Genomic DNA, 15,478 nt, shown 5'->3' with positions numbered 1-15,478 from the left:
GTGGTTTGAATTTTACCTGCCCAAAACATCCAACAATTGATTGGCTGGGGCCAATGAATTGGTCCGAAAGACCATACTCTACCTGCTAGCAGGTGGTGATTGGATCCTGGCCCAGTGGAATGGATTTCAGAGTCCCAAGCAATTTCAGTTTGACTCCTGGACGTAGAAAGACAGGGACCTACTTTTTCTCCTTCTCTGGAAAGGCTGTGAGCGTGGTATTCCTGAAGCTGTAGAGAACCTGGATGAATAAATCTACAAGTAAACCAGTACAGGGTGCCAGCAAAGATCAAGGGCGCGATTCTCCTTTTCTGAGACTAAGGGCTGACGGCAATGCAGAATCCGTGGACTTTTATGACAGGAAAAACGGCACCCCACCTGCACCGATTACGCTACCATTAAGGGGCTAGCACTGGCGCCATGTGGAACACAATCGATTCGAATGGGAAATGGTGCCGGCTTCACCGGTTTCAAGATTGACACCCAAAGGCTGACAAGCTGCAGCCACACAGAAACAATTCTCCCCCCATACACACCATCCCAGTCAACAAGATGGCAGCAAGGAGAGCAGCTCCACGCTTCACCGATGCTGAGCTGGAGACCCTGTTTGACGCAGTGGAGGAGCAGCGGCTGACCCTGTACCCTGACCCAGGAAGCAGAATGCCAGCTGCAACTGTCCGTTGTGCCTGGGCGCAGAGGCCACGAGCGCCACCAGCAACACTGCCTGGACAGGCCAGCAGCGCCGGAAAAAACTGCACGACCTCCTCAGGGCATCCAGGGTGAGTAGGCAGCAGTAGGCACCCCGTCCCGCACACCTGTAATCATACCCCCCTCCTCCCCCACCTCGCAGGACGGCCGAACCATCACCTTGTACCACATGCGGGTACACATACCAGCTGCCATGGCCGGGTGAGCTGGCCACTGAGGCCATCGCCTACTCACCCCCTGGGCTGCATGCATCAGATTGTCTGACACTGTCATTCGTTGTGATCCCCCCCGTCCCCCCCACCCGCACACCCCTCCCGCCCCGCAGCAGCAGGCCACACACAACCGTTGGGAGCGGGAGAAGACAGGAGGGGGACCGCCAGACCAGCGGCCCTTCACCATGTCAGAACAGAGGGCCCTGGACGTGGTTCACAGGAAAGGGAGGTCGCCGAGGTGCAGCTCGGCCCTGGGCGAAGAAGTGAGACCCCGCTGAGTTGCAGTTCCCTGTGACACGTGTGTCAACCCCCTCGAACGCCCTCCATCACCCTTACCCCCATACCAGCCTCAGCCCCACACCATCCCCACTCCAACACCAACATCCCCCACCCCTGCCCACACGATTATCCCCATTCTCTCCCCCGCCTCGTCCCACGGTCTAATCATACGTCTTGTCCTGTGTCTTGCAGGACCTGCTGGAGATGGGGCGGGTCCATCTGGCGTCCCCCGTCCCCAGCCAGTGCCACAGCCAGAGCCTCCCCGTGAGCCGAGCAGTGATGGGAGCAGCTCGGAAACCAGCCCCGCGCCCGTGACTCAGGTGACCCCAGAATTTGGAGGATGACGCTGACCTTCCATTACAACTGTCTTCAACACACTCCACTATCCCAGAGACACTCACCTCGGTTGGGCACTTTAGTGAAGAGGCTCCTGGGACACTATCTGATGTGCACCATACAGCTAATCCAGTACAGCAGGAGGAGGTAGGAACCCCTGAGTGGGCGGATGGTTGGAGGGCTGGCCAACCCCAGGAACTAGCTGCCATCCTGATGGGTTTCAGGCTTCTGGAACAGACAGTCCCATCGAATGTGGAGATGTAGTCGCAGAGCCAGGGATTACGTGAAGAGTTCCAGCGAGCATCCAGTACCTGCAAGCGCAGTTGGAGGAGTCCAACCACGATGCAGCAGCAGGAGGTGGTGCCAACCATGAGTGCCACCCAGGCCAACATGCACGGGTTGCGTCAGTGATGGATGCATTGGGGTGATGGTTTTGGCTATTCAGCATGCCCAAGGCCTGGGGCATTCTGTGCAGGCGCTGGCCGAGGCCCAGGACAGGGTTGCTGCCTCACAGACGACTATGTCCCAGAGCCACCTGGAAATCGCAGTGCTGCTCCTGAGCATGGCCCAGTCACAGCAGGCCATGACTGGGAATGTCGGCAGCATTGCCCAGGCATTGGCCAACATGGGCACAGCCACAGAGGGAGGTGGCCCTGTCCCAGAGGGAGATGGTGCAGTCACTGGCTGATGTGACACATGTGGTGGCATAATCGCAGTGTGATGTGGTGCAGTCCCAGATGGAGAAAGATTTGGTTTTCCCTCCAGAGAGCTCAATTAAAGCTAAGGAATGAGTGAGTGGATAGATGGAGAATATTTCCCAGTACCATTTTACAAAATACAATTGGAGCCTGATTTAGTGTCAGGTCCAGTAGTTGGCGAAGCGGTTAAGAAATTCCCAGTGGACGGAGTGGACTTACTTTTGGGGAATGATTTGGCAGGAGTGAAGGTTGAAACCTCACCCATGATGACAGAGAGTCGAAGGGAAGTACTACAGGTTGCACATGATATACCGACGGCAGGGTATGTGCGAATTAGGAAAACCCATTCAGCTGTAAATGACTCAAAGAAAGAAATGTTGGATGACATTAATAAAATATCAAATGACAATGATAGAGAAACTGATTTTGTTTCTGAATTTGAAGTCATGATAGACAACTTCTTCCGAAAGGCCTGTCACTGACGGATCTTGAATAAATGGTACGTAATTCTTCCAAAGCTCGGAAAGAAGACAGCAAATCAGAAGAAGTAAGTGATTTAGACTTTCCGAGAAGTAATTTGATACAGCCTCTTGCAGTAAACCCGATGCCATTCACTTCAGGTGCAAATATTTCCCAGAGCATGCCTGTTTTGAAGGACAATCGACATAATAGCATGGCATCAATTATTCAGGACGAGGACAGCAAGAACTGTGAAGTGACACCATGTGAACGGCTGATTAACCACATCCTTGTAAAGGTTCATAGGGCATCATTAATGCAAAAGAAGCAAATAGCAAATGAGACAAAATAATCAGGAATCAGTTCCTTTCAAAAATTAAAAAGGGGGTGGTGTTGAACCGTGTATTCTCCATTCATTGGAGTTTAGATGAGTGAGAGGGGAATTCATGAATACATATAAAATTCCAACAGGATTAGACAGGGTACATTCAGAAAGAATGTTCCCAATGGTGGGGGAGTCCGGAACTCGGGGTCATAGTTTGAGGATAAAATGAGATAAGGGATGAGATTAGGAGAGATTTCTCCACCCAGAGAGTGGTGAATCAGTGGAATTCACGACCACAGAAAGCAGTTGCAGCCAAAACGTTGTGTGGTTTCAATATGGAATTAGATATAGCTCTTAGGGCTAAAGAAATCAAGGTATATGAGAGGGAATGCAAGATCAGTGTATTGAATTTAATGATCACAATGAATGGCAGAGCTGGTTTGAAAGGCCAAATGGCCTACTCCTGCTTCTACTTGCTAAGTATGTTTGTTTGTATGTTTCTATGCAATATAGCTGCTGAAGTTACTTTGGAATATTTGTGTGTATGCTTTAACCTTACTCCCCCCCTTATTTTATTCGACATCCAGCAGGCTGTGCCATGACTGGCTTTCATTTTCCCTATTTTTCAATTTTTACCTCCCTTTTATCCTTATCATTGTGAGAGAGGCAGGTGAACTAAGTCCATTTGTTTATATGTGATGTACATTTGTCCTGATGAGTGCAACAGAGCTGCCCAGTGGTGATTTAACCTGAGGGTCACCATACCTCAGGTGAGGAGTAAGGTTGAGAAAGTTGGGCTTTCATGATTAACCTCAATCAGTAGGGGAATTGAACCTATGCTGTTGGTGTCACTCCGCATCATAAACCAGCCTCCAGCCAACTGACCTATTTGAGTTCCGTTTTCAGCAATATAAAGTCAAGTTGTAGTTGTTTTTGTTTGAAGAGGGACACAGGTTAGTATGGCAGCTTATGTAACAGTAAATAACTAGAAGGCAGTGATGTGTTGGGTGTTCTGGATCACAAACAGGTCACCAACACTGGAAGTGGTGCAACTCTATTTTATTATAAGGTTAACTATATTAACATACTTGAACTGTGGATAAATGCAATACCAGCTTTAGCTGTTGACCCTTGCCTAGTCCTAACCAGGTGATGCACTCAGCACATGGTGAATGTCTGTGTTGCAGGCTGTGAGCTCTGTGCTCCGAGCTGGCTGCTACTAGAATGAGCGGGAACTCGCCTGTCCCCTGTCTTTATAGTGCGTGTGCTCTCACTGGTGATTGGCTGCGGTGTTGTGTATGCTGATTGGTCCCACTGCATGTCCATCAATGTGTGTGTGTGTGTATCTGCACCATAATATACTGGTGTATATTATGCCACTCCCCATCCCCCTTTCCCCCAGCGCAGTGGTCCAAGATCAATGCCCTGATGCAGATCCCGTTCAAAGGATGGGTGTGAGCGTACTGTTAACAGAAGGACAGAAGTCAGACTTTGCAGAAACTGGGGAGTGCCAGAGCTTTCCTCACAGCGGGATATCAGCACTCTCCCGCCTTCTATGGTGATCTGCTGAAAATGCCAACATGGGCCGTTCCATGTCAATATACTACCTCCAACACCATGGGCTTATCTTATTGTCGAATGCCTTCTGGAAGTCTAAATACAACATAATAATAATCTTTATTCGTGTCACAAGTAGGTTTACATTAACATTGCAATGAAGTTACCGTGAAAAGCCCCTAGTCGCCACACTCTGGCGCCTGTTCAGGTACACAGAGGGAGAATTGCCTTGTCAATCGCCTTGCAATATAACAGTCACAGTCCCCTAAATGCTCCTAGATGCCATACTTAGCAAAATGGGGCCTTGATGTCAAGGGCAGTTATTATCACCTCACCCCTTGAAGTCAGTTCTTTGCCCATGTTTGAACCAAGCCTGTCCACCATCCATAAGATACCAGCCTGGACTGAGATGGAATAAGTCTTTACTTGCCTGGCCGAGTGCAGGTCCAACAATCCTCAAGAGGCTTGATGCCATCCAGGAAAGGCAACCCATTTGATCAGAGCCCCAAACACCAATCTGAACATCATTCTTTCCATCACCGATGTACCATCTGCAGATTGTACCAACTCAGCAAAGCTCATTTGCCAGCATCTTGCACACCCACAATCTCAGCCACCTGACAGCAGAAGCATGGGGAAACCTCCAGGCCACCTACCATTCTGATTCACAACTGTATCGCCGTTCCTTCACTGTCACTGTGTCAAAATCCTGAAGCTCCCTTCCTACCAGCACTGTGGATGTGCCTACATAACATAGACTGCAGCGATTCATGAGGACAGCTCACCACCACCTTCTCAAGAGCAATTATTGATGGGCAACAAATGTTGGCCTCGCCAGTGACGCCCACATCTCATGAAAGAAAAAAAACTTGATCATCTTTTTTGGATTCTGAGGAAGTGCAAAATGCTCTAAATTTAGGTGGGGTGATGCAAATTCTCTTCAGTTGATGCTGAATTATGACGTATATAATTTGGCTATGCATAGAACAATACAGCGCAGTACAGGCCCTTCGGCCCACGATGTTGCACCGAAACAAAAGCCATCTAACCTACACTATGCCATTATCATCCATATGTTTATCCAATAAACTTTTAAATGCCCTCAATGCATCTTAATTGTGTGACTGGTTGAACAGTTTGAAAGGTCAGTGCTATGTTCTTGCTTTCATTATAAGAAAGGAAGACTTAACTTAAGAATGTGAGAGAATCACATGTTTTAAGTGTTGTGTACTACAGTCTTTTTCAGCCAGTTTCTCCCGGCTTTGGAACTGGCCAACCTTCGCAACACATGCAAACCGACCTTTGTGACACACGCCGATCGATCGTCATGACACACACTATGTTCGCTTACCTTTTAATGCAAAGGGGGAGCCTGTTTGTCCTCACAATCTCACTTGAATTTGGTCCAAAGGAGCAAAGGGCAATGTACATGTCAGGTGCTCAGTTCAGCCAGTTTCTTTGTGCCGTCTTCATCTTCATGAAAACGGAAAATCCAATCTTGTTGTTGTGAAGGGCAATAGCAACAAAATGCTTGTTTACCTCAGCACTGGAGACTCCTGGGAGATGCTACTCCAGGGGCGAAATTCTCCGGAAACGGTGCGATGTCCGCCGACTGGCGCCCAAAACGGCGCCAATCAGACGGGCATCGCGCCGCCCCAAAGGTGCGGAATGCTCCGCATCTTTGGGGGCCGAGCCCCAACATTGAGGAGCTAGGCCGACGCCGGAGGAATTTCCGCCCTACCAGCTGGTGGAAACGGCCTTTGTTGCCCCGCCAGCTGGCGCGGAAATGACATCTCCGGGCGGCGCATGCGCGGGAGCGTCAGCGGCCGCTGACAGTTTCCCACGCATGCGCAGTGGAGGGAGTCTCTTCCACCTCCGCCATGGTGGAGACCGTGGCGGAGGCGGAAGGGAAAGAGTGCCCCCACGGCACAGGCACGCCCGCGGATCGGTGGGCCCCGACCACAGGCCTGGCCACCGTGGGGGCACCCCCCGGGGTCAGATCACCCCGCGCGCCCCCCAGGACCCCGGAGCCCGCCCACGCCACCTTGTCCCGCCGGTAAGGTAGGTGATTTAATTTACGCCGGCGGGACAGGCAATTTATCGGCGGGACTTCGGCCCATCCGGGCCGGAGAATCGAGCGGGGGGGCCCGCCAACCGGTGTTGCGCGATTCCCACCCCCGCCGTATATCCGGTGCCGGAGACTTCGGCAACCGGCGGGGGCGGGATGCACGCCAGCCCCCGGCGATTCTCCGACCCGGCGGGGGGTCGGAGAATGTCGCCCCCTAATGCTGACAGTTTCATGGGCTTTTGGTGTATTTTTAATGTGGTATCACAGGTAAGCCACAGCAGCATAGTTTTTAATTTGGAGTCAGCTCTAAGTTTATAACTGACTCTGGGGAATCAACCTGAAAAGGAATTTTTCACACACCACTTCCATTTCAAATTCTGAAACTTCTCCACTCATTTACCAGTTCTTCCTTGAATATAACACACATGGGCTTTGTCTCCTTATTTGTATTGTCACAATTGACAAAACAATACCTCATGAAATCATGTTTATACTTACTTGCTCCGAGTTAAGTTTATTTTTTCATGGCCATTAACCAGAGACACTGGAGCTCATAACACTTCCACTGATCTGTCCTGCCCCGGGCTCTCCTGAGCAGCTCTCACAGCAGATTCTGTTGTGAGCTTCTCTCCAATAGATAAACTGCCTATTTGAGTTTCTGGCTGTTTCTTACTTTTAAAAAACAAACATTGATCTTCACAGTTCACTTGCCTTGCTTGCCAGCAGCTGCAAAATTGAAGCAACTCAGCTCCGTGCTTTGGCGCCAAAAGAATGTCTCTGGACGACATTTAATGTCAATTCTACGTGCAGGGTACGTGACCTACTCTCTGCTGCCGTCTCTGGCCAGAAGACTCCACTCAGTCTAATCTGGATCGCCATTTGAAAGGCGCAGTGACCGCAATTCTCCATGTAAAAGTCAGTAGCGGCAGTTCACCGCTTCTCCCACAATCAGGAACAGCGGGACCGATCACTCCATGACTCCTGACACCTGCCCGCTATCCACCCGCTCGCGGGTCACAGCTCTGACTTTGAAAAACTATTATATACGACATTGATCATATTCCTATTTGTAATTGCAAATTAAGGATGACAGCATTGTTCTGAAATAAAGGGCACCAAGTCTGGACAATAATTCTGCAACATGCAGGAATGTGCACCTTATATTTATTACTAATTAATGTAATTGTTTTCAGAAAAGTAAAAGCGAGCAACATTTTAGAATCTGCCAATCGGTTATTGTTGTGCTCAAAAACATTGTTTGAAAATAAGAATTAAATTTAATCTTTGTTGCAGATTATGTCAAAACCAAGCGATTTAATAAGTAATTGAATGTTTAAGAAGTATGAATAAACAACAGGATGCAATTGTCTGAAAATAACTTTACAGTGCCTTTGATAATCTACAACCTGTGTTCCTGAATTTCAGGTCTCTTATTTCACGTCACTATCAAGACAAGAAGAATTTGAAGGAAATTCTAAAAGGATTATTCCTTTGTTCTCTATCACATATTTTCTTTCAATATTCTTTTCCATCACATCTTGTATGAGGTAGAAACTATATTTTCACATTTATTTATAACACACTTTCATTGAAAACATCACACAAAAAAGTATGTTGTGTTATAGAACGTGATCACATTTAATTTCAGGTTTGACTGTGTGAGAAATAAGGTCTGGGTCGCTTCTCTGGGAGTTGTATCAGGTGGATTAGCCGTGCTGTCGGGATTTGGACTACTTTTGTTCTGCAGGATGAAGTTTGCCATCAATACAGCAAATGCACCTTTTCTGATTCTAGGTCAGTAATTTTATTTTCCCAATTCAAGTATGATCAAACTTCAGATGATTGTCCCCTCAAATTTGTCTGCTTGGATTGCAGATTATTCTGACCCCGACTATCATTCAGAAATCCAGTGCAGACATGACGGGTCAAATGGCCTCTTTCTGCACTGTAGCACTGCAGCACGGTAGCATTGTGGGTAGCACAATTGCTTCACAGCTCCAGGGTCCCAGGTTCGATTCCGGCTTGGGTCACTGACTGTGTGGAGTCAGCACATCCTCCCCGTGTGTGCGTGGGTTTCCTCCGGGTGCTCCGGTTTCCTCCCACAATCCAAAGATGTGCAGATCAGGTGGATTGGCCATGATAAATTGCCCTTAGTGTCCAAAATTGCCCTTAGTGTTGGGTGGGGTGTTGGGTTGTGGGGATAGGGTGGAGGTGTGGACCTTGGGTAGGGTGCTCTTTCCAAGAGCGGGTGCAGACTCGATGGGCCGAATGGCCTCCTTCTGCACTGTAAATTCTATGAAATTACGTCTATGTAACAATTCTGAGGTTCTGATTCGCTCTGGCATGTTCTCCTTTGTACACTTGACCTAATTCCATCTCTCTCACCTCTCTTTTAAAATATCTTTCTCTCCTGCCCAATCCCAAATTTCACACTGAAATGCTTTCACTCCTTTCCTCCCTGCACTGAACAACTCCTCATTCTTGGTGATTTTCACCACCATCCTCAATCACCTCGCCGGCCTGTCCTCCCACAACCTTTCCTTCCACAAAGACTGCTTCTCATACTCATGACCAGCTTTGCCATCTCACATGACCTCTCTATCCCCATCATCTCAGTCATAAATAAAACGATCTCTGATCACTTCCTTGTATCATGCACCTTCATCCCCACTTACTTACGCGCCTGTACCTGGAAAACCTCTCGTCTGATTCACCTATGCTGACACATGTCCTGACTTACGCTGTCTCCTGGATTTCCAATACACTGATTTTAACATTTTCATCTTAGTGTTTATATGCCTCCATGGCTTTGCACCTTCCTATTTCTTTAAGTTTCTCCAGACTCACAACTCTCCAAAAACTCAATGTTGTTTTTGAAGCTCTAGTTTGGACTGGAGTGGAGAAAACCTGTGTTTTCTCCATATTCACTTGTTGTTATCAGGCAGGTTTGCAGACAGCCATCAAAATGGAGCAATTTTGTCTATGCGGCTGTAACTTTCATAATTCCTATATTGTGCAGCCTATAATTCGAATGCAGAATTATGTCTGCATATTAAAAAAATGAAAATCGCTTATTGTCACAAGTAGGCTTCAAAATGAAGTTACTGTGAAAAGCCCCTAGTCGCCATATTCCGGCGCCTGTTCAGGGAGGCTGGTACGGGAACATAGAACATGGAACATAGAAAAATACAGCCCAGAACAGACCTTTTGGCCCACGATGTTGTGCCAATCTTTTGTCCTAAATTAAGAACAAATTAATCTACACCCCATCATTCTACCATAATCCAGGTACCTATCCAATAGCCGCTTGAAGGTCCCTAATGTTTCCGACTCTACTACTTCCACAGGCAGTGCATTCCATGCCCCCATTACTCTCTGGGTAAAGAACCTATCTCTGACACCCCCCCTATATCTTCCACCATTCACCTTAAATTTATGTCTCCTTGTAATGGCTTGTTCCACCCAGGGAAAAAGTCTCCAACTGTCTACTCTATCTATTCCCCGATCATCTTATGTACCTCTATCAAGTCACCCCTCATCCTTCTCCGTTCTAATAAGAAAAAGCCTAGTACCCTCAACCTTTCCTCGTACGCCCTACTCTCCACTCAAGGCAACATTCTGGTAAATCTCCTTTGCACCTTTTCCAAAGCTTCTACATCCTTCCTAAAATGAGGTGACCAGAACTGCACACAGTACTCCAAATGTGGCCTTACCAAGGTTTTGTACAGCTGCATCATCACCTCACGGCTCTTAAATTCAATCCCTCTGCTAATGAACGCGAGCACACCATAGGCCTTCTTCACAGCTCTATCCACTTGAGTATATCAGTAGTAATGTTGCAGAATACTCCTGTTAACAGTTAAAAAATAGAAAAAAAGTGCAGATATGGCATAATGTTTGCATTTCGTTGCAGCATTCTGGCTTCGACTTCCTTCTACATCTATGAAATAATTACTACTCATTGAAAGCTAATATTTTGCAGCAAGTATTGATTCCAACAGATACATCATTCAGATGAGAATGTTAACTTTATTCACTTCCATTTGTGATCATTAATTAATAATATCTGGTGTATTAATTCACCATATCTCACATTTCTAGGTATTGGTGTCGATGATATGTTCATTATGCTGTCCAGCTGGCAAAAGACAAAGGTCAAAGATAAAGTTGGAGATCGCCTGGCAGAGACGTACGCTGAAGCAGCTGTTTCCATTACAATCACCACTCTGACTGATGTTTTAGCTTTTTATATTGGCATTCTGACACCTTTTCGATCTGTGCAGTCATTTTGTGTTTACACAGGTACAACTATTCTGTTCTGCTTCCTTTACAACATTACGTTTTTTGGAGCTGTTCTCGCACTGAATGGGAGAAGAGAAGCCAGTAACAGACACTGGCTGACATTCAGAAAGGTTGAACGTGATCCTAAACCAGATGAATCGAAATGCTATGCAATGTGTTGTGTAGGTGAAGTATTGAGCGAAGTATTGATGCATTGTACTCTCTCGGTTATCCTATTATCCAGGGAGCTTTTTCAACGATACTGGGTGTGGTCGTGTTGGCCGCTGCAGAAAGTTACATATTCAGGACATTTTTCAAAATCATGTTTCTCGTCATAACTTTTGGGGCGGTTCATGGTCTCATATTTCTGCCTGTGTTCCTGACATTCTTTGCAACCCACAGAAAGTTGAATAGTGTAAAATCAGACACAGCAGCAAAATTCTCAAAAAAGCAAACCTATGTCAATGAAACATTCAGTGAAAAGGTGATAAGCAACCCATATGGAAATGGTAGAATTTCAGACGAGTAAAGCCCAGGTTGTACCAGTTTCTTTTCTTCACCTTCTCGGAATTTAGGAGGCTAAGGGGTGATCTGATCGAAATATTTAAGATATTAACAGGGGCAGATAGGGTGGATAACGATAAACCATTTCCACTGGTTGGAGATTCTAAAATTAGGGGGCATAATTTAAAAATTAGGGCAAGACCGTTCAGGAGAGATGTTAGGAAGAACTTCTTCAATCAAAGGGTGGTGGAGGTTTGGAACTCTCTTCTACAAATAGCAGTTAAAGCTCAGACAGTTGTTAATTTAAAATCAGAGATTGATAATTTTTTGTTTAACAAAAATATTAAGGGATATGGGCCTAAGGCAGGTATGTGGAAATAGGCCACAGATCACACATCATCTCATTAAATGGCGGGACAGGCTCGAAAGGCTGAATGGCCTACTCCTGTTCCTATGTTCCTATTTTTAATACACCTGTCACCTTCCCATTGATTCTGAGAATTAACACCTTGGGGAGGATTCTCTGGGGCGCTAGTCAGTGGCAGGAATCGCGATGGCTGGTAAATCAGGTATGTGAAATGAGACAGGCGTCAACAACCCAATTGAGAATCTCCCAGCCTATCCCACCGGCCCAGGCAAGGGTGCCAGCCTCGATGAGGTTCCTATCTAGACCCAGCAGGAACATGCAGACACCTCAGTAAAGCTAATTTACGTAACATTATTGGGCAGGAAGCCTAATTCACCTGCCCCTGGGATGTTCCAGTAGCCCCAGCCAGGAGCCCTGCTACCATGAATTTGTGAAGTTCCTGACAACTGTGTTAACAGGGACATGGGGGTCTGAAGTGGGGGACTGTGGGAGGGCTGAGGGCGGGACTGAGGGGAGAGCTGAATGGAGACTGTGGGAGGTTAAACGGGGGTGACTCAGGGAGGGCTCAAGGAGGGATTGAAGAGGGTGGACTGAGGGGGACCCTTGTCAGTGATTGTGGTGGGAAGCCTTTGCCTGCAATTGGGAGGGGTGGGGGGAGTCCTTGCCAGTGATTCGAGGGACCTGTAACTTTAAAAAGGGTGCCCTGATTTCAGATGAATTTAGGACCCACCTCTCTCAGGTCCAACGTAGAATCGGATCCATGGTTAAAAAAAAGTGCCATTGAATGGCACGTCAGCTTTGCTCTCAATGCCAACAGGGACCACTCTTGATTCCCTACTGACAGGAGAACTTAAACTGAAAATGGGAGAAACGCACCCCTGTCCTCCTCACTGTCCAAGGCCCCAAACAATCCTTCCAGGTGAAACAGCGCTTTACTTGTATCTCCATGTATTTAGTATATTGCATTCGCTGTTCACAAGGCACTTCCTGTTATGTTGGGGGGACCAAGCACAGGCTGGGTAACTGCTTTGTGGAACACCTTCACTCAGTCCTCAAACGCATCTCCAACATTCCAGTCGCTGGCCACTTTACTTCACCATCTTGCTGTCATGGTCACATTTCTCTACTTTCCTTGCTGTAGTGGTCAAGTGAAAACCAACACTGTTTGACCAAAAGCGCCTCAACTCTCAAAGAAGCATTCTAAACTCAACATTGAGTAAATCAACTTTAGACAATGAACTCTACTCTCCATATTGTTTTTTTTTCTTTTGTCAAATATCAATCTGTATCTTGGTTTCATTTTTTGTTGCTTTCAGACAGAGTTGTCCATTACTCTCATTAACACTCACTCTGGACCAATGTTTTGTTTCTTTAATGGAACCATTATCATTTCTTTTGTTCCACAACATTTTTGTTATTTAATCTCTCCGCCCTGACTTTCCCTTTTTTTCCCTTTCCCATTATTCTACTTGACCTTTCCCATTATCGCAACAGCACAAAACCCCATCACATTTCTACCTGTTCAGTTCCAAAGAAGAGTCACGTTCAACTCAAAATGGATTAACTCTGTTTCTCATTCTGCAGATGCTGCCAGAGCTGCTGAGAGTTTCCAGCACTTTGTTTCTATTCTAGATTGTTCCAGATTGTCCATAGCTGTCTTGCCACAAAAACATCCATTGTTTTTACTTTCCCCACTAAATGAAGTAAAACAGATTGGAGTGCTATCAATTAATTATCCTCACTGTGGTACCATCTGGGATTTTAAATGACCTATTAATTGAAAAAGCTTGTCACTATAAATAAACAAAATATTAATAGTGACCTCTGAATAAGAGTCATACGGACTCAAAACATTAACTCTGTTTCTCTCTCCACAGATGCTGGCTGACCTGTTGAGTCTTTCCAGCATTTTCTATTTTTATTTCAGTTTTCCACCATCTGCAGTATTTCGCTTTTAAAATATAAATCCAAATGGTAAAAATATTAACGTCCATACTATTTTGATGATGTTTGAAAGGGAAATTCCACGCAATGGATTATTTTAAAATTCGATGGAAATCACTATTTTGTGCCATTCAATGGTCTAGCGGGGTCCACTATTGAGAGGAGGGGATCCAATCTCCCAGACAGATCCAGCACCTCTGAGATCACAGCGCCCTTTATAAAGGATGGTCCAATCTCCATTAGCTGCTTCATCCCTGCTCCGGATCGCAGATAGGACATCACCCCACTCTATTGCTTGCATAGCCCTCCCTTCAGAAACCCCCTTCAGCCTCCATTCAGCCCCCCACACAACCCTGGACCCTATTCAGCCACCCCATTCCCCCACCTCACCCCCCCCCCCCGACACCTCCTTCACAGCCTCGTTATACCCCCCACCTCACTCCCTCCAGGCCCTACATCTACCCCCCAATCCACCTTTCATGCCCCGTCCCTTGGCAGTGCCAACCTGGCACCTGCAAGACATGGGATGGTATGAAGTAAATACCCTCCCAACAATAGCTGGCAGAGTGCCAAAAGGCGTCCTTCCTCTGAGGGGGGTGGTCAGGGGAGCTTGTGCTGGGCTGGGCGGGCTCAGATCACGGTCTTCCCTTTGGCTTCCTTTGGCTTCTCTCCCTATCTGCAGACTTTAAACCCATTGAACAATGAAAATTTTCCCAAAATAAAATGCAAATGTGCTCATCTGTACCCAATACCATTTAGACAATCACTCATTATCTCATAATCACACATACCAAATAATAAAGTGAAAATGTTCTTATCTGCACTCCTAAACCTTTTAAAAAGTCTGTCAGTATGCCAAGTTTAAAGATCTGTGAGATGAAGGTGAAAGTTATGCCTTTAAAGGAGTAGAAACCTTTGAAGTGGTTTTGACACAGTCACAGGGTTGAAAGTGGAAAATTGCCCCTTTTTCTACACAACTCTTAATCTTGTGCCAAAATTCATCAATTTCAGAAAAACAATGTTGCTCATTTCAACATGTTGCTTCTTCAGAATCTTCACAAGATAATTTATTCATACTAACCTGTTAATAATTATAGTACTTTAAAATCCATTCCGAAAAATGTTGATTTGGGGTTTTTATTATCATGAATGTGTGAAAATAGTATTTTATTAGTGACGAGTGTGCAGATTCGAGAACAGTTTTATAGAAATGATTGAAATGCTTGTTCAATTTAATGAATATTTACTTCTGTGTATTATATTTTTATGATGTTACAGCTTTTTGAAATGATATATTGTTACCAAAATTAAAATGCACTATCCTCAATAATGCTGTGCAACAACACATGTATTTGTTATCTGAATATAATTCAAAGATTTTCAAAGTATAATTTACAATTATGTCACCTGATAATATGATTCTAATTCAGCAGTGGTCCATGGAGCGTGCTTAGAAATGTACACTGCACTTCCTCCAACACCAGTATATCCTTCCTAAGGTGTTGTACTCAGAAGTGTTCTAAGAGCTCCAGGCTTTGTAGAGTTGCAGCATGACTTCCAAATCTTTGCCTCTTAGTCCATTAGATACAAAGGTTGGTCTTTCATTTGCCTTTTTGATTATTGTTGTACGTGTCCATGACATTTTATTTACAATACCCCTTAATTGTCTTTGTATTGCCTCTACTTCCAACCTTTCATCATTAAGAAAGTATTCTGGATGTTTACTTTGGTCCAGAGTGGATG

The 15,478-nt window shown here is 45.9% G+C and overlaps 1 protein-coding gene across 1 annotated transcript; it reads left to right on the top strand.

Moving 5' to 3' along the window:
- Positions 1-2,726: 2,726 nt before the first annotated feature.
- Positions 2,727-11,258, top strand: LOC140425840 (patched domain-containing protein 3-like). Its single transcript, XM_072510227.1, has 4 exons — positions 2,727-2,981; positions 8,065-8,186; positions 8,288-8,433; positions 10,741-11,258. Exons 1-4 carry the CDS (start codon positions 2,727-2,729, stop codon positions 11,256-11,258), a joined length of 1,041 nt encoding a protein of 346 aa, XP_072366328.1.
- Positions 11,259-15,478: the final 4,220 nt, after the last annotated feature.

The sequence above is a fragment of the Scyliorhinus torazame genome, chromosome 6, assembly GCF_047496885.1.
Source record: "Scyliorhinus torazame isolate Kashiwa2021f chromosome 6, sScyTor2.1, whole genome shotgun sequence".
In the NCBI taxonomy this organism is placed as follows: domain Eukaryota; kingdom Metazoa; phylum Chordata; class Chondrichthyes; order Carcharhiniformes; family Scyliorhinidae; genus Scyliorhinus; species Scyliorhinus torazame.
Note: the sequence above shows the minus strand (reverse complement) of the source record. Positions and strands in the feature narration are given on the sequence as shown.

Coding starts and splice junctions, on each gene's coding strand:
- LOC140425840 (XM_072510227.1), top strand. CDS start 2,727: ATGGTACGTAATTCTTCCAAAGCTCGGAAAGAAGACAGCAAATCAGAA. Junction 8,187..8,287: donor TCCATCACATCTTGTATGAG/GTAGAAACTATA, acceptor ATTTAATTTCAG/GTTTGACTGTGTGAGAAATA. Junction 8,434..10,740: donor TGCACCTTTTCTGATTCTAG/GTCAGTAATTTT, acceptor TCACATTTCTAG/GTATTGGTGTCGATGATATG.